Raw genomic sequence first — 18,693 nt, forward strand, 5'->3', positions numbered from 1 at the left:
AGAAACTTTCAGATTCCGTAGCATCTCTGGATGGTGTTTCTGTCTCAGTGTGTACAGCAGTCAAAGACCCTGGTGTGATTATTGACCCGAGTCTTTCCTTTGAGGCGCGCGTGAATAATATTACCAGGATCACCTTCTTTCACCTTAGAAATATTGCTAATATTAGAAATATGATGTTACAGGATGCAGAAAAACTAGCTCATGCTTTTGTAACATCTAGATTAGACTACTGTAACGCTTTACTGTCTGGGTGTTCGATTAAATGCATAATTAAGCTTTAGTTAGTTCAGAATGCAGCAGCAAGAGTCCTCACTAGATCTAGAAAATATGATCGCATCACCCCTGTTTTAATCATCTACACTGCTCCCAATTACATCTCACACTGATTATAAAATACTACTACCGACATATAAAGCACTTAACGCTCTCACGTCGCAGTATCTGAGTGAACTTCTGTACCAGTATGATCCTTCACGCCTACTTAGATCAAAAGGTGCAGGCTATTTCTTGGTACCTAAAATAATGAAGACTTCAGCAGGGGGCATATCTTTATCTTTTAAAGCCACACAGTTATGGAACAACCTTCCAATAAGTGTTTGGGATTCAGACACAGTCTCAATGTTCAAGTCATAATAATCCATATCCTTTTCTTCCTGTCACCCCACTTCTCTCTCTCTCGTTAAACATGCTCCTGAGGATCCAGTGACCACTGTTTCTCATCAACGCCTTGGGTGGTTCCAGGAAATTCTGGAGTAAGAACGGGAGCTTTAAGGATGGATTTGGACTGTAGTTAATGTCAACAGTCTGCTACACTGACTCAGGACTACAGTTTGCTTCTGATCATTAGTGCACCTCAAAATTGTATAACTGCAATAAATGGACATTCCTGCCATTTATGAGGTTCCCTCTTGAGTTTTTCCTTGCCACAGTCACCACAACTTACACTTATAAAGATCATAATCCGTTTTTTTATCACCACATTATCTGTGTAAAGCTGCTTTGAGACAATGTTCATTTTTGTTATACTTGTTGCCATAAAGTGTAGTTGTAGTGTAGCTGAAGATGGACCAACAATGTTCTGATGACTTGGAAATGTGTCCATTTTGTTAGAGCTAATTATTTACATTACAATTTAAAGTTCCCCAATATTTACAGTACAATTTCCCTTTACATCCCTGCAAATAAGAAATTTAAGAAGATGATTTGTTTTACAAATTAACATCGAGCCGATTGATGTATGTTAGGGCACTTGTGTTTCCTTAATGAGCTTTGATAAACATAGCTCCGTCCACACTGTCCACAGAGGTACAGCTTCTGTCCTGTATGACTCTGCTGGTGGCTGAGGAGGGCACCCCGAGCACTAAAACTCTTCCCACACTGTTCACAGTGATACGGCTTCTCTCCTGTGTGGATACGCTGGTGTTCTTGAAGAAGCGTCTTTAGCCGAAAACTTCTCCCACATTGTACACAATCATATGGTTTCTCTCCTGTGTGAATACCCTGGTGCACTTTGAGAGTACTGTGATAAGTAAAACTCTTCCCACACTGTTCACAGTAATACGGTTTCTCTCCTGTGTGGATCCGCTGGTGTACTTTGAGATCACTCTGATGATTAAAACTCTTTCCACACTGTTCACAGTGATACGACTTCTCTCCTGTGTGGATACGCTGGTGTGATTTGAAACTACTATGACGATTAAAACTCTTCCCACACTGTTCACAGTAATACGGCTTCTCTCCTGAGTGGACACGCTGGTGTACTTTGAGATTACTCTGACAATTAAAACTCTTTCCACACTGTTCACAGTGATAAGGCTTCTCTCCTGTGTGGATATGCTGGTGCCTTTTGAAACTACTCTGACGATTAAAACTCTTCCCACACTGTTCACAGTGATACGGCTTCTCTCCTGTGTGGATACGCTGGTGTAATCTAAAATTACTCTGATGAGTAAAACTCTTTCCACACTGTTCACAGTGATAAGGCTTTTCTCCTGTGTGGATACGCTGGTGTTTTTTGAAACTACTCTGACGATTAAAACTCCTCCCACACTGTTCGCAGTGATACGGCTTCTCTCCTGTGTGGATATGCTGGTGTCTTTTAAGATTACCCTGACAATTAAAACTCTTCTCACACTGTTCGCAGTGATAAGGCTTCTCTCCTGTGTGGATACGTTGGTGTCTTTTCAGAACAGCAATTTTAGTAAAACTCTTCCCACAATCTGAGCAGTGGTGCATCTGGAAAACAAAATAAAATGATTTAATATACTGTAATAATTTTAGATTTGGTCTTGCATGTTATCAGAAATGTCTGCTATAGTAATCTGATAGGGTGTGAAACAAGTTAAATGAGAGGTATTTTGAGGTGTTTTAGAAAACTTGTAACCATTTAATACTTGTATAAAATCTTCCAAAATCCCCGATATTTACGTCTTCACGGTGGAGGAGTTTTCCCAGTACCAGACCAAGCAGCATTATATCATTTTATTTTCAATTCCAGCAGACAGAGAAAAAGACTGTGGAAAATGTTGTGATAACATCAGAGCTTAACAGGATTCAGGCCACAATCACAAATCTACTTGAAACTATGTTCAAGCAAAATACATGTCTGATTCAGAACATGTGTAAATAGTAAAGTGAGGAAAATAAGTATTTGAACACCCTGCTATTTTGCAAGTTCTCCCACTTAGAAATCATGGAGGGGTCTGAAATTGTCATTGTAGGTGCATGATCACTGTGAGAGACATAATCTATAAAATAAAATCCAGAAATCACAATATATGATTTTTTAAACTATTTATTTGTATGATACAGCTGCAAATAAGTATTTGAACAGCTGAATTTGATTTATTTGAATAGTCTATCAGCTAGAATTGTGACCCTCAAAGACCTGTTAGTCTGCCTTTAAAATGTCCACCTCCACTACATTTATTATCCTAAATCAGATGCACCCGTTTGAGGTCGTAAACTGCATAAAGACACCTGTCCACCCCATACAATCAGTAAGAATCCAACTACTAACATGGCCAAGACCAAAAAGCTGTCCAAACACACTAGAGACAAAATTGTACACCTCCACAAGGCTGGAAAGGGCTAGGGGGAAATTGCCAAACAGCTTGGTGAAAAAGGTCCACTGTTGGAGCAATCATTAGAAAATGGAAGAAGCTAAACATGACTGTCAATCTCCCTCGGACTGTGGCTCCATGCAAGATCTCACCTCGTGGGGTCCCAATAATCCTAAGGAAGGTGAGAAATCAGCCCAGAACAACACAGGAGGAGCTGGTCAATGACCTAAAAAAAAAAAGCTGAGACCACCGTTTCCAAGGTTACTGTTGGTAATACACTAAGACTTCATGGTTTGAAATCATGCATAGCACGGAAGGTTCCCCTGCTTAACCCAGCACATGTCCAGGCACGTCTTAAGTTTGCCAATGACCGTTTGGATGATCCAGAGGAGTCATGGGAGAAAGTCATGTGGTCAGATGAGACCAAAATAGAACTTTTGGGTCATAATTCCACTAAACGTGTTTGGAGGAAGAAGAATGATGAGTACCATCCCAAGAACACCATCCCTACTGTGAAGCATGGGGGTGGTAGCATCATGCTATGGGTTTTTTTTTTTCTGCACATGGGACAGGGCGACTGCACTGTATTAAGGAGAGGATGACCAGGGCCATGTATTGCGAGATTTTGGGGAACAACCTCTTCCCTCAGTTAGAGCATTGAAGATGGGTCGAGGGTCGTGGGTCTTCCAACATGACAATGACCCGAAGCACACAGCCAGGATAACCAAGAAGTGGCTCTGTGAGAAGCATATCAAGGTTCTGGCGTGGTCTAGCCAGTCTCCAGACCTAAACCCTGAAGAGAATCTTTGGAGGGAGCTCAAACTCTGTGGTTCTCAGCGACAAGCCAGAAACCTGACTGATCTAAAGAATATCTGTGTGGAGGAGTGGGCCAAAATCCCTCCTGCAGTGTGTGCAAACCTGGTGAAAAACTACAGGAAACGTTTGACCTCTGTAATTGCAAACAAAGGCTACTGTACCAAATATTAACATTGACTTTCTCAGGTGTTCAAATACTTATTTGCAGCTGTATCATACAAATTAATAGTTAAAAAATCATACATTGTGATTTCTGGATTTTTTTTTAGATTATGTCTCTCACAGTGGACACGCACCTACTATGACAATTTCAGACCCCTCCATGATTTCTAAGTGGGAGAACTTGCAAAATAGCAGGGTGTTCAAATACTTATTTTCCTCACTGTAGCTCTAATTAGACAAAGCTCAAAATCTGGACTGGTGTAAACAATTAGTACCTACTGAGCTGATTTGCATGCTGTCTTCCAAATGATGTGTGAAAATCCCTGTGGTTGGGACAACAATACATTGATGACGTCTGCAGGTCATTATCAACTTATAATCAACTTGTAAGCATGTACCTCCACTTTCAGACTCTCAGCTGAAAATCACCTACCTAAAAGTAAATGTGAACAGTTCCTGACCAAAGTGTTCTACATACACAATTTAGATACATTTGGAAAGAAGATACTCTGGGTTTACTGTATTATTATTTACTGTATCATTTAAAGTTGATAATGCTCAAAAGATAAGTTGAAGTATAAATAACTCAGGTAACAACTCAGACTATAGTTATACATGTTTGGGTATTCATACAGACTGCATTCATATTGATGGTTGGCGGTTCAGATTATTGTTATAGAGGTTTTGCTATTCATACAGACTGCAATTATACTACATGCATACTGATGACCGGCCATTTAAATAGACAAGAGTGTGCCCAACAATACACACAAACACACACTTTTCAAGCATTTCTCATATAAACAAATTATATAAAACTGTAAAGCGAGATGTATTGTAACACACAGCTGTAAAATAGGTTTTCCATCCAAATGCAGATCACCAGTTAGCTGTCATCACTCCATGCAAGAAGATTTTCCTCATCACTGCTTTGTGCGATCTCCGAATAAAACAACCTTTTTGACTGTGCGTTTTTTATTTTTTATTTTCTTTATTGCAAAAAAACCCAGTTAATACTAGCTGGAAAAAGCTGTTAGTGTGGAAACTGGAACTCCACTTTTTCATGTGCTGCAGAATAAAGTAATGGACATTGCATTCTGCTGTGCACGAATCCAAGCCACATTTGCAGTTGTGAAATGCCAGTTACAAGAGTCTGACAGTTTCTAAAATTGATTCAATCTAAAATTAAACAAACAGTAACACCATACCATCTACAACAGTGTCCACCGAGAGGCTGATGCCCCGGGACCCCTCCACCTAGGGAGACACCTATTTAGCCAGTGATGTAAAAATAAAGTAAGATAGTCAAAAACGATGCCTTGGGTGACCACAGGAGGAAGAGAATTTAGATGCTCAGAAGCCAGCGATATTAAAAAGTGAAAATTTGAACAGCTCTGCTAGTGCTAACGTTAATTCACCTGTTTCTGGATCACCAGCAGTGCTTCATTCTCCAACACATTCTACACACCAGTGTACAGGTACATATGTTGTCTCCTGTTATAATCAAGATTGCTTGTCATTTTTTTTTTTTTATTAAATTACATTTTATTATAACCGACATTTGAAGAGTTTACATTTTTTAAACGTTTTAAATAAAATGCCTGCTTGGTTCTATAATAAATCAAATAATATTTTAGAAGAATAAATAATAATATAAACACTTAATTTTTTTTATTAGTTAGATTCCATTTGGGTAATACAGATGTGTGTGATTTATAAGTCAAGTCAGCTTTATCGTCATTTCAACCATATACAGTGCAGTACACAGTAACCAACTTTTCCTCAGGACCAAGATGCTACAACAAACATCATCAATTATCAAAAAGAAACACAAAAGTACATATAACTCTAAACTAACAACACAGTGCACATGTGCAACATTTAGTGCTAAAAAGAGGAGGGGGGGGGGTTAAAAACAGAGACCACAGGCGACACTAATACAAATGTATAACTTTTCTAAAGATCTGTGATCTACTTAACTGTTCTATTTGTTTCTGCATACTAATAAATGGGTTGAAAGTGCGAGGCAGAGACTAAACACGCTTACGGTGCGCCACTTAATACATTCCCGAGGGAACATATATTATAATGTTCCGCAGGTAAAAACGACTGCATTCATTACACGTGTGTACCGAACCGAAAGCCCAGTACCGACAAATTACGGTACGAATACGTGTATCGTTACACCCCTACATGTGAGGCATGAATAAAGTGTACCTTTGATCCAGCAGCAGCAGCAGGAGTGTGTGGAGGTTCTTCTAAAGACTCCGTCTGGACTCTGATTTCATGATCAGAGGTGTAAAGAATCAGGACACTGGAAGAAAAATGCAGAGGTTCATGACTCCAGAATGTCCACTAGCTGTTCCCCGAGCAGCTCAGCTGCTACATTTCACTGTATCTCACCTTTGGGTAAAAATCCGCTAAATCCGGGACAAAAACGGGGTTGAAGCTCGCGCGCGATAGATTTATAACGGCGAAAGGAACGTCGATGTGCACGCGCGGAAAGTGGAGAAAATCTCACGCGCCCAACATTAACTTCAGACCAGAGCGCGTGAAAGAAGTCTATAGGTACAAACACGGATCAATTGACACAGCAGTAGGCGGGGTCAACGGGCTCGAGTTCTAAATCCGCAAACATCATTGGCTCAGACATTTTCAGGAAGTGAAATCTGATTGGTTGTCTGCCACTGTGCCTGATCTTTAGTGGTTGATCTTCATTAGAGACATGACTTCATCATCTATCACTCTTCATTCTCTTCTATCATCATTCTCCATTTTTATTTGTTCATAGATTTCGGTTTACAAATAAACGAAGATTCACACAAATTTATATATATATAATATCGTTATACAAACACATTCAAACATATACTGATATTGTTATATGCATTAGGCACACCCACAATCAGAGACACACACTGACATTGTTATACACAATATATAAACATTGACAATTATTTTTACAATTATTATCGGTTCATTTTCTAAAGCATCAGGGTTAAAAAAAGATTTTCATCAGCACTGGACTAATCACTGAGTTAACAAAAAAGTATACAACTGAGGTAACATTGGAGTGTACTTTTTTGTAACCTGAAAAATAATTTTGATCATCAATGTAGAGTTCCTCTGAGAGCAACAGTATAGTTTCATGCCGAGGAAGAGCACCACAGAAGCATTTTTTGCTTTGAGAATGTTGGTGGAGAAGTATAGAGAAGGTCAGAAGGAGTTGCATTGTGTGTTTGTGGATTTAGAGAAATTGTACGACAGGGTGAAGAGAGGAGTTGTGGTACTGTATGAGGACGAGATCAGACAGGAGTTGTGGTATTGTATGAGGACGAGATCGGACAGGAGTCTCCGTGGACTATGATATTTGTGGATGATATTGTGATTTGTGGTGAGAGTAGGGAGCAGGTGGAGAAGAGCCTGGAGAGGTGGAGGTATGCACTGGAGAGAAGGGGAATGAAAGTCAGTAGGGGTAAGACAGAGTACATGTGTGTATATGAGAGGGAGGGCAGTGGAGGAGTGTAGTTGCAGGGAGAAGATGTAGAGAAAGTGGAGGAGTTCAGGTACCTAGGGTCAACAGTGCAAAGTAATGGAGAGTGTGATAGAGAATTGAAGAAAGAGTGCAGGCAGGTTGGAGTGGGTGGAGAAGTGTGACAGGAGTGATTTGTGATAAATGGGTGTCTGCAATAGGGAAAGGGAAAGTTTATAGGACTGGGGTGAGACCTGCGATGTTGTATGGATTAGAGACAGTGGCATTGAGTAAAAGACAGGAGGTTGAGCTCAAGTAGCAGAGCTGAAGCTCTTGAGATGTTCGTTGGGAGTGACGAGGATGAACACGATTAGAAATGAGTTTATTAGAGGGACAGCGCATGTAGGAAGTTTTGGTGTGAAGGTGAGGGAGGCAAGATTGAGATGGTTTGGACATGTGTAGAGGAGGGACAAGGGTTATATCAGTAGGAGAATGCTGAGGATGGAGCCACCAGGATGGAGGAAAAGAGGAGGTTTATGGATGTGGTGAGGGAAGACATGCAGGTAGTTTGTTTGAAATAGGCCGATGTAGAGGACAGTGGGGTATGGAGACGAGCAAGCAAGGGTCATTCCCATCTTGAAGAAACCTGCTCTGGATCCATCAGACATCAACAACTACAGACCAGTATCACTTCTCTCCTTTCTTTCTAAATCTCTGGAACGCACTGTTTTTAACCAACTGTCTGTCTATCTCTTACAAAACAACCTCCATGATCCGAACCAGTCTGGGTTCAAAGCGGCGCATTCCACAGAGACGGCCCTTTTGTCTGTTTCTGAAAAACTGCATGCTGCTCGGTCAGCCAAGCTGTCATCTGTACTTATCTTCCTGGACCTTTCAGCAGCATTTGACACAGTCAACCACAAGACACTTTTGTCAACACTCAAGAGCATTGGTATCTGCGGAACAGCATGGGAATGGTTTGCTTCCTACCTGGAAGGTCGCTCATACCAGGTAACATGGAGGAGATCCACATCTGCCCCATGCAGACTCACCACTGGTGTCCCACAAGCCTCTGTACTTGGTCCCCTCCTTTTCTCCCTCTATACCCACTCCATTGGTGAAGTCATATCCTCACTTGGGTTTTCTTATCACTGCTATGCAGATGACACTCAACTCATCTTTTCTTTCCCTCCATCAGATACCACAGCTTCCGCTCGGATCTCAGCATGCTTGTCAGACATATCTTCATGGTGCTCACCAACTAAAACTCAACCCTAGCAAAACAGAACTGCTGGTCATCCCAGGTGATTCATCTCCAGGTCAAGATCTCCAAATAACACTTCATGACTCTCTGCTCTCCCTTCAGCCACTGCTCGTAACCTTGGGGTAACTATGGACAATGAACTGTCTTTTTTCCCACATGTCGCTAATGTTGCTCGTTCTTGTCGATTTCTTCTCTATAACATCAGAAGGATTCGACCATTTCTGTCCACACAGGCTGCCCAGGTGCTTGTTCAGTCTCTTGTCATTTCAAGACTCGACTACTGCAACTCTCTGCTGGCAGGTCTTCCCCTGAAGGCTATTCGTCCACTGCAAATGATCCAAAATGCAGCTGCACGACTTGTGTTCAATCAGCCCAAGTTTTCCCACACCACCCCACTGCTGCACTCCCTTCACTGGCGTCCAGTAGCTGCACGTATCAGATTCAAAACACTGATGCTTGACTACAAGCCCAAAAATGGACCAGCACCATCCTACCTCAGTGAACTCATCACATCTCTCACTGCACCACGCTGTCTGAGATCCTCCAGCACTGCTCGACTGGTACCACCTTCTCTCAGAATGAGAGGTAAGTACACTTCAAGGCTCTTCTCTGTTCTGGCACCGAGGTGGTGGAATGAACTTCCCCTAGATGTCCGTACAGCAGAGTCCCTGATTATCTTTAAGCGATGACTAAAGACCTACCTCTTCCTGAAATACCTAAATTAGCACTTTCCAAGTTTGTAGAATTCGAGTAATATTTATATTAAGTTTGTAATCTTGCGTACCAGTGTAGATTTATTCATTACTAGAGATTTAAAGCACTTTTGTACGTCGCTCTGGATAAGGGCGTCTGCTAAATTTCGCAAATGTAAATGTAAATGTAAATGAGACGAATGATCCTCTGTGGCGACCCCTATTGGGAAAAGACAAAAGAAGAAGGTTGGACATATTTCTGGGGTAACAAAAGAATAAACTTATAAGGGAATCAAAACAAAAGATATACTGTAGTATACATTTTTGTTAGCTCAGAATTGCTTCAGAAATATTTCTGATCAGCACTGGACTGATTTCTGATGTGACAAAAAATTTACACTTTTGATGGGACAAGTACACACTGCAGTTTACTTTGTTACATCATAAATCAGACTAAATTCTGAGGTAACAAAAAAGTATACTACAGTCTATCTTTTATTTTGATTCCCTTATAAGTGTATTCTTTTGTTAACCCAGAAATATGTCCAGCCTTCTTCTTTCGGCTTCTGCTATGTATTTTTGTTGCCTCATAAATCATCACTTTTTGTTTTATTCCCTCAAAAACATTTTCGTACTGATTTCCAGGGTATAAAAAAAAAAAAGAAGTACACTTCTGAGGTAATACAAAATACAGTGCATTGTACTTTATTTGTAACTTAAGAAATCTTTTTGATGTTGCCTGAGAAATCATTTTGATCAGCACTGGACTGATTTCTGAGGTAACAAATACAAGATTTTTTAAAAATACACTGCAATGTATATTTATTTATTTAATGTTACCTCAGAAACCTTTTTTGTTGCCTCAGAAATAATTTTGATCAGCAGTGTACATTGTAGTTTTTTTTACTTCAGAAATCATTTCTTTTTATTGTAACAAATAAAAAAGCTAACAAAACAACTTACATTTTTTTTTAGTTTAGAAATCCTTACATTATTTCTTACTCCAGAAATCTTTTCTTGCCTCAGAATTAATTTTCATTAGATGTGTACATTTTTGTTACCTCGGAAATCAGTCTAGTGCTGATCTAAATAATTTGTGACCTAACAAGCAGTGTACATGGCAGTGTATTTTATGTTGCCTCATAAATCAACATTTTTTGTTTTGTTCCCTCTAAAACATTTTGATTAGCAAAGGACTGATTTCTGGGGTTAAAAAAAAACTCTTCTGAGGTAACAAGTGTACACTGCAGTGATTAATTTTTTTTTTTTACCTCAGAAACCAGTCCAGTGCTGTTAAAAATGATTTCTTAGGCACCATGGAAAATATAAGTTGCATTTTGATTAGCAAAGTACTGATTTCTGGGTTATCCAAAAAATATAAAATAATAATACACTTCTGAGGTAACAAAAAATACAGTGCATTGTACTTTTTTTGGAGCTTAAGAAATCTTTTTGATGTTGCCTGAGAAATAATTTTCATCAGCACTGGACTGATTTCTGAGTTAACAAATACAAGGAAATATTTGAATAAACATAGAAAGTACACTGCAATGTATTTATTCTTATTTTTGTTACCTCATAATTTTAATCAGCAGTGTACACTGCAGTTTTTTTTACTTCAGAAATCAGCACATTTCATTGTAACAAATAAAATAACACTTTTAAGTAACAAAACCATGTACTTTTTGTTACTTTAGAAATCATGATCACCACTGGACTGATTTTTGAGGTAAAAAAATTAAAAAAGTACACTTCTGAGGTAACCAAAAAAGTACACTGCAGTTTACTTTTTTGTATTACCTCAGAAATTATTTTGATTAGCAGTGCACACTGCAGTGTACTTTTGTTACCTCAAACATCATCACTTTTTATTGTATCAAATAAAATAACACTTTGAGGTAGCTAAACAACAGGCCTCTGAGGTAACCAAAAAAATACACTGCAGAGTACTTTTTTATGTTCCTCAGAAGTTAACTTTTTAAAAAATTACCTCAGAATCAGTCCAGTGCTGATCAAAATGTAATTTAAGAAAACTTTTCATGTTGCATGAGAAATAATTTTTAACAGCACTGGACTGGTTTCTGCATTAACAAAAAAGAATAAAAAATACACTTCTGAGGAAACAAGTATACACTGCAGTGTACTTTCTGTTACCTCAGATATCATATTGATCAGCAATGTATTGATCTCTAAAGGTAACAAAAAGTACACTGCAATATATTTTTGTTACCTTACAAATCTTTTTTGTTGTTGTTGCTTTAGAAATCATTTTGATCAGCAGGGTACACTGAAGAATATTATTTTTTATTACCTCAGAAATCATTATTTTTTTAACACTTTGAGGTAGCTAAACAACAGGCCTCTGAGGTAACCAAAAAAATACACTGCAGAGTACTTTTTTATGTTCCTCAGAAGTTAACTTTTTAAAAAATTACCTCAGAATCAGTCCAGTGCTGATCAAAATGTAATTTAAGAAAACTTTTCATGTTGCATGAGAAATAATTTTTAACAGCACTGGACTGGTTTCTGCGGTAACAAAAAATAATAAAAAATACACTTCTGAGGAAACAAGTATACACTGCAGTGTACTTTATGTTACCTCAGAAATAATTTTGATCAGCACTGTATTGATCTCTAAAGGTAACAAAAAGTACAGTGCAATATATTTTTTGTTACCTTACAAATCTTTTTTGTTGTTGTTGCTTTAGAAATCATTTTGTACACTGAAGAATATTATTTTTTATTACCTCAGAAATCATTATTTTTTTAACACTTTAAGGTAGCTAAACAACAGGCCTCTGAGGTAACAAAAAAAGTACACTTAAGGGTAACAAAACATAGGGGTAACAAAACAAAAGGTACACTGCGGTGTACTTTTCTTTTTACCTCAGAATTTTTTTGTTGCTTCAGAAATAATTATATTCAGCAAAATTCTGAGGTAACAAAAAAAGGACACTTCTGAGGTAGACAAAAACGTACACTGCAGTGTACTTTCTGTGTTCCTCAGAAGTTAACTTGTTTTTATTTACCTCAGAAATCAGTCCAGTGGTGATCAAAATGTAATTTAAGAAATCTTTTTTTATATTGCATGAGAAATAATTTTTAACAGCACTGGACTGGTTTCTGAGGTAACAAAAAATAAATACACGTTTGAGGAAACAAGTATACACGGCAGTGTAATTTTTTGTTACCTCAGAAATAATTTTTATCTTGATTTTTCTTGAGATTGATTTTGATTTTGACTGATTTCTGAGGTTTCAGAAATCAGTCCGGTGCTGATCAAAATTATTTCTGAGGCAAAAAATTTTTGTAATTTTGATCAGCAGTGTACACTGCAGTGTATTTTTTGGTGCCTCATAAATCACTTTTTGTTTTGTTCCCTCAAAACATTTTGATTAACAAAGAACTGATTTCCAGGGTATAAAAAAAGAAGTACACTTCTGAGGTAACAAAAAATACAGTGCATTGTACTTAATTTGTAACTTAAGGAATATTTTTTATGTTGCCTGAGAAATCATTTTGATCAGCACTGGACTGATTTCTCTGTTAACAAATACAATGACATTTTTGAAGTTACACTGCAATGTATATATATATATATATATATATATATATATATATATATATATATATATATATATATATATATATATATATATATATATATATATATATATATATATATATATTTATTGTTACCTCAGAAACCTTTTTATTTACCTCAGAAATAATTTTGATCAGCAGTGTACGTTACAGTTTTATTTTACTTCAGAAATCATTACTTTTTATAGTAACAAATAAAAAAAAAACACTTTAAGGTAACAAAACAACATACTTTTTGTTACTTTAGAAATAATTCTATTCAGCAAAATTCTGAGGTAACAAAAAAAAGGACACTTCTGAGGTAACCAAAAAAGTACACTTTTTTTTTTTTTTTTTTTAATTACATCAGAATTAGTCCAGTGCCGATCAAAATGTAATTTAAGAAATCTTTTTCATGTTGCCTGAGAAATTATTTTTAGCAGCACTGGACTGGTTTCTGAGGTAACAAAAAATAAATAAATAAATAAAAACACTTCTGAGGAAACAAGTATACACTGCAGTGTACTTTCTGTTACCTCAGAAATCAAATTGATCAGCAATGTATTGATCTCTAAAGGTAACAAAAAGTACACTGCAATATATTTTTTGTTACCTTACAAATCTTTTTTGTGTTGTTGCCTCAGAAATCATTTTGATCAGCAATGTACATTGGAGATTATTATTTTTTATTGTATCAAATAAAAAAACAGTTTTAGGTAACTTAATAACAAACCTCTGTGGTAACAAAAAGTACACTTATAAGGGTAACAAAAGAAAAGGTTCAATGCACTGTACTTTCTTTTTACCTCAAAGATTTTTTGTTGCTTTAGAAATAATTCTATTCAGCAAAATTCTAAGGTAACCAAAAAGTACACCGCAGTGTACTTTTTTGTGTTCCCCAGAAGTTAACTTTTTAAAAATTACCTTAGAATCAGTCCAGTGCTGATCAAATGTGATTTAAGAAATCTTTTTCATGTTGCATAAGAAATAATTTTTAACAGACCTGGACTGGTTTCTGAGGGAACAAGTATACACGGCAGTGTAATTTTTTGTTACCTCAAAAATAATTGTGATCAACACCGGACTGATTTCTGAGGTAGCATTTTTGCCTCAGAAGTCAACAAAAAAGGCAACAAAAATTTTTTTTTTTTTTTTTTTTTGAGTTAACAAGGCACAGGTATCACAGGTGATGAACAGGTATCACCCATTGGCCATGTAATGTAATTAGCTGTAGACAAATCTGCTGGTGGCTGAGGAAGAAATTCCTACCAATAAAACTTTTCCCACATTGTCTACAGTGAAAGGGCTTTAATCCTGTGTGGAAACGCTGGTGTACTTGGAGACTAGTCTGACAAGTGAAACTCTTCCCACATTTTCCACTGTGATACGATTTCTCTCCTGAGTGGATACGCTAGTGTATTTGCAGTTTACTCTGAAAATTGAATCTATTCCCACATTGTCCACAGGAATATGGTTTCTCTCCTGTGGGGATATGCTGATGTATTGTGAGATGACCCTGATGAGTAAAACCCTTCCCACACTGTTCACAGTGATACGGCTTCACTCCTGTGTGGATACGCTGGTGTATTTGAAGAAGAGATGGTTGGATAAAACTCTTTCCACACTGTTCACAGTGATCTGTTGATACCTCATAATCATCTATGATATAGAATCAAAACATTGTTTCTATCACCAGCATTTCTATTTTCTTCCTTATAAAAAATAAAGTATAAGTTAACAAACAATAGCAGGAGAAAAAAAAGTGAACTGTTCATGAAATAATCACAAAAAAACGTTCCTGAAGACTTTTTTAATGACACCTTATCTCATACAGTCCATTTAGAACAGGGGTCGGCAACCTTCACCACACAAAGAGCCATTTGGACCTGTTTCCCACAGAAAACACTGGGAGCCACAAAACCCTTTTGACATTTAAATTGATATAACACTACATGTAACGTTTTTTTTTTGCCTTTATGCCATGTATAATCAAACCATAATGTGTTGCATTTATGAAATCAATGAACTGCAGAGAGAATGAAATTACATTTCTGTATGCAACAAAAACATTTTGATGTCCTTAAAAAAAGACATTGGGTTGAAGGTTACTTTCAAGTAAAATACTCAATGTCTATTTGAGTCCTTCTTGTATTTATGAAAAGAACGCCGAACATAAATTATCCACCGGCAGCAAACCAAAAATGCCGTCCTCTTCTGTGTGCTGTCATCCTTTTGCTGGCGCAACCAATCAGCTGTCAACCTGAATAATAAAAGGACTATTTCACCGAACAATGAAAAAATATGAATATATGCAAAATAATAGACAATTAAAATATGTATCGTACTTGCTTAATGTCATTTCTGCTCCTGAACCTCAGCGCCCAGCGTCTGCACGTCAGGGCTGTATGATGTGACCTTTATCTTTACACAGGATCGTAAGCTGTCATCTGTGAGGCGTGCACGATGTTTGTTTTTAATAAAGTTCATGTTGGAGAACACCTGCTCACATACATATGTGGATCCAAAGATCGACAGGACTCCAAGCGCATACTTTTTCATGCTCACATAAATGTCGGGGATAGCATTCCATGTTTTGAACACAAGTTTGCCCGGTTTGGGGAGGTTTTCAATACCACTCCATTTGTGATTCTGAGGAAGAACGGCCTTCTGACGGGCACCATCTTCAAGGTTTGCTGTCAATCGTTTAAACTTGGATGCCCATATGTCTTTGTCGGCTATGTCGGCCAGTTCCATCTCAAGATCAGGTTGACTCACACCTGGTGTTCAGTGGGGATGGATCGATGCTTAAGGGAGCGACAGGGAAGGATAATGTGTTTTTTTCTTCTCTGAACTCACAGACACTTTTCTTTTCTTAGAATTCTCCATAATTGGCCTTCCTGGGGTCGAAAAGTTTAAGAAGTCACGTGCCGGTGGGTGTCGCACATTAGCGGTTGTGACGCATATGAAGAGCGACAAAAAACTTTAACACGTTTTATTTAGATTTTACAAGATCACCAAAATCTTCAAATTTAGAATTACATTGTAAAAACTAACAGACTAAAATAAAATACATTTTAATGAAATACTCATTATTTATTTTCCAAAGCCACAGGGAGCCGCAGAAGAGGGATGAAAGAGCCGCATGCGGCTCCGGAGCCGCAGGTTGCCGACCCCTGATTTAGAATAATCAACTTTTAAAATTAACCTTAATCTCAAAAGTGTTCAGTAAAGTCGAGATTAGAGCTCTGTGCAGGCCAGTTTAGTTCTTCCACACCAAACTCATCCAACCATGTCTTTATGAACCTTACTTTGTGCACTGTGGCACAGTCATGCTGGATTAATGAAGGGCCGTCTGACAATATTAGAAGCATAGCATTGTACAAAATGTTTTGGTACGCTAAAGTAATTAACATTTCCCTACACTTTAAGTCAGGGGCTGAAGTCTGCTGAACCCAGAATCATCCATCTTGCTGCATGAGAAGCTTGGAAGATGTGAAAATGTTTCACCTGTTATACTGGAAATATTTTGGTGGAATTTAGCCCAGAATATTAGAGCGTTGTTCAGGCTCTGTTGATGAAAGAATGGTGAGGATGTAATTTGACTAATAAACTTATTCGAAGTTAGAGAAACACAAAAAATGACTGTCGGAACAAAATACCCAAAGATTTATACATTTAACATATCAGATTTAAAAAAGACAAAGCTCAGGCAAAGCTAATCTTAATTCTTATAGGTCCAGACATATACAACAAAAATCTATTCCACAACCTTTTATTCCCTGAATGCTGTAACTGTGTGATCCTGCTCAGGTTTGCATTAAATCAGAAAACTAGATCAGGAACACTGGGCTCAGGGGACCATGGATTGGAGGCTGTTCAATCAGATAATATTCAGACAGCACATATGGGTGAGATGCTCAGGTAGCCACATACTTTCTGCCATAAAGTTAAGATGTAGTGTAGCTGTAGGTGGACCAACAATGTTCTGATGGCTTGGAAAGGTGTCCAGTTTGTTAGAGCTAATCATTAACATTACAATGTAAAGTTCCCCAATATTTACAGTACAATTTCCCTTTACATCCCTTCAAATAAGAAATTGAAGAGGATTTGTTTTACAAATTAACATTGAGTCGATGGCTGTATGTTAGAGCACTTGTGTTTCCTTAATGAGCTTTGATAAACATAGCTCCGTCCACACTGTCCACAGAGGTACAGCTTCTGTCCTGTATGACCCTGCTGGTGGCTGAGGAGGGCACTCCGAGCACTAAAACTCTTCCCACACTGTTCACAGTGATACGGCTTCTCTCCTGTGTGGACACGTTGGTGTTCTTGAAGATGCGTCTTTAGTCGAAAACTTTTCCCACATTGTGCACAATCATACGGCTTCTCTCCCGTGTGGATACGCTGGTGTAACTTAAGATGACTCTGATGTTTAAAACTCTTTTCACACTGTTCACAGTGATACGGCTTCTCTCCTGTGTGGATACGCTGGTGTGTAAGTAGACTATACCGACAACTAAAGCCCTTTCCACACTGTTCACAGTGATATGGTCTCTCTCCTGTGTGGATACGCTGGTGTATAAGGAGATAACCCTGGTTAGTAAAACTCTTCCCACACTGTTCACAGTGATACGGCTTCTCTCCTGTGTGGATACGCTGGTGTATTTTGAGATGACTCTGATGATTAAAACTCTTTCCACACTGCTCACAGTGATACGGCTTCTCACCTGTGTGGATACGCTGGTGTATTTTGAGATGACTCTGACGATTAAAACTCTTCCCACACTGTTCACAGTAATAAGGCTTCTCTCCTGTGTGGATACGCTGGTGTACTTTAAGAGTACTCGGGTGAGTAAAACTCTTCCCACACTGTTCACAGTAATAAGGCTTCTCTCCTGTGTGGATACGCTGGTGCACTTTGAGACTACTCTGATGATTGAAACTCTTCCCACACTGTTCACAGTGATATGACTTCTCCCCGGGGTGGATACGCTGGTGTGATTTAAGACTACTCTGTTGATTAAAACTCTTTCCGCACTGTTCACAGTGATACGGCTTCTCTCCTGTGTGGATACGCTGGTGTACTTTGAGACTACTCAGGTGAGTAAAACTCTTCTCACACTGTTCACAGTGATACGGCGTCTCTCCTGTGTGGATACGCTGGTGTCTTTTCAGAACAGCAATTTTAGTAAAACTCTTCCCACAATCTGAGCAGTGGTGCATCTGGAAAACAAAACAAAATAAAATGAATCAAAATACTGTAATAATTTTAGATTTAGTCTTGCATGTTATCAGAAATGTTTGCTATAGTAATCTGATGTGGTTTGAAACAAATTAAATGAATTATTTAGAGGTGTTTTGCACTATTTAATGATTATATCTAATCTTACAAGGAGGAGTTTAAAATCAGAGCTTTTAGATCAGAGAGAGGATGCAGTCCATGATCCATGCAGCTGCCTGATATTTTCAAGTAATGTTCTGGTGCTTTTGGATTTAGCTAAATGTATGCTCAAGTTCAGAACATTTGCCAATAGTAGCTCTCAAGATGGAGCTCAGATTCTAAACTGGTGCAATCAATCAGCAACTACCAAGATGATCCGCATACTGTCTTCCAAAATAAGTGTAAAAATCCCTATGGTTGGG

The 18,693-nt window shown here is 38.0% G+C and overlaps 1 protein-coding gene across 3 annotated transcripts in view; it reads right to left on the bottom strand.

The window, feature by feature from the left end:
• The window catches only part of LOC124381899 (zinc finger protein 239-like), a 103,888-nt gene extending 97,271 nt beyond the window's left edge, over window positions 1-6,617 (bottom strand). For 2 of the 3 annotated variants that reach the window (XM_046843816.1, XM_046843807.1), the window contains exons 1-2: window positions 6,444-6,617; window positions 6,258-6,354 (exon numbers count right to left, since the gene is read on the bottom strand). Coding sequence is in view for 1 of the 3 variants with exons in the window: in XM_046843826.1 (XP_046699782.1) it covers window positions 1,216-2,235 (1,020 nt within the window). In the remaining 2 variants the exon portion in view is untranslated. Of the gene's footprint in view, window positions 1-726; window positions 2,236-6,257; window positions 6,355-6,443 lie in introns of those variants that run through there. The other variant, XM_046843826.1, reaches the window with a different exon arrangement.
• Window positions 6,618-18,693: the final 12,076 nt, after the last annotated feature.

The sequence above is a fragment of the Silurus meridionalis genome, chromosome 29 (genome assembly GCF_014805685.1).
Source record: "Silurus meridionalis isolate SWU-2019-XX chromosome 29, ASM1480568v1, whole genome shotgun sequence".
Lineage (NCBI taxonomy): Eukaryota > Metazoa > Chordata > Actinopteri > Siluriformes > Siluridae > Silurus > Silurus meridionalis.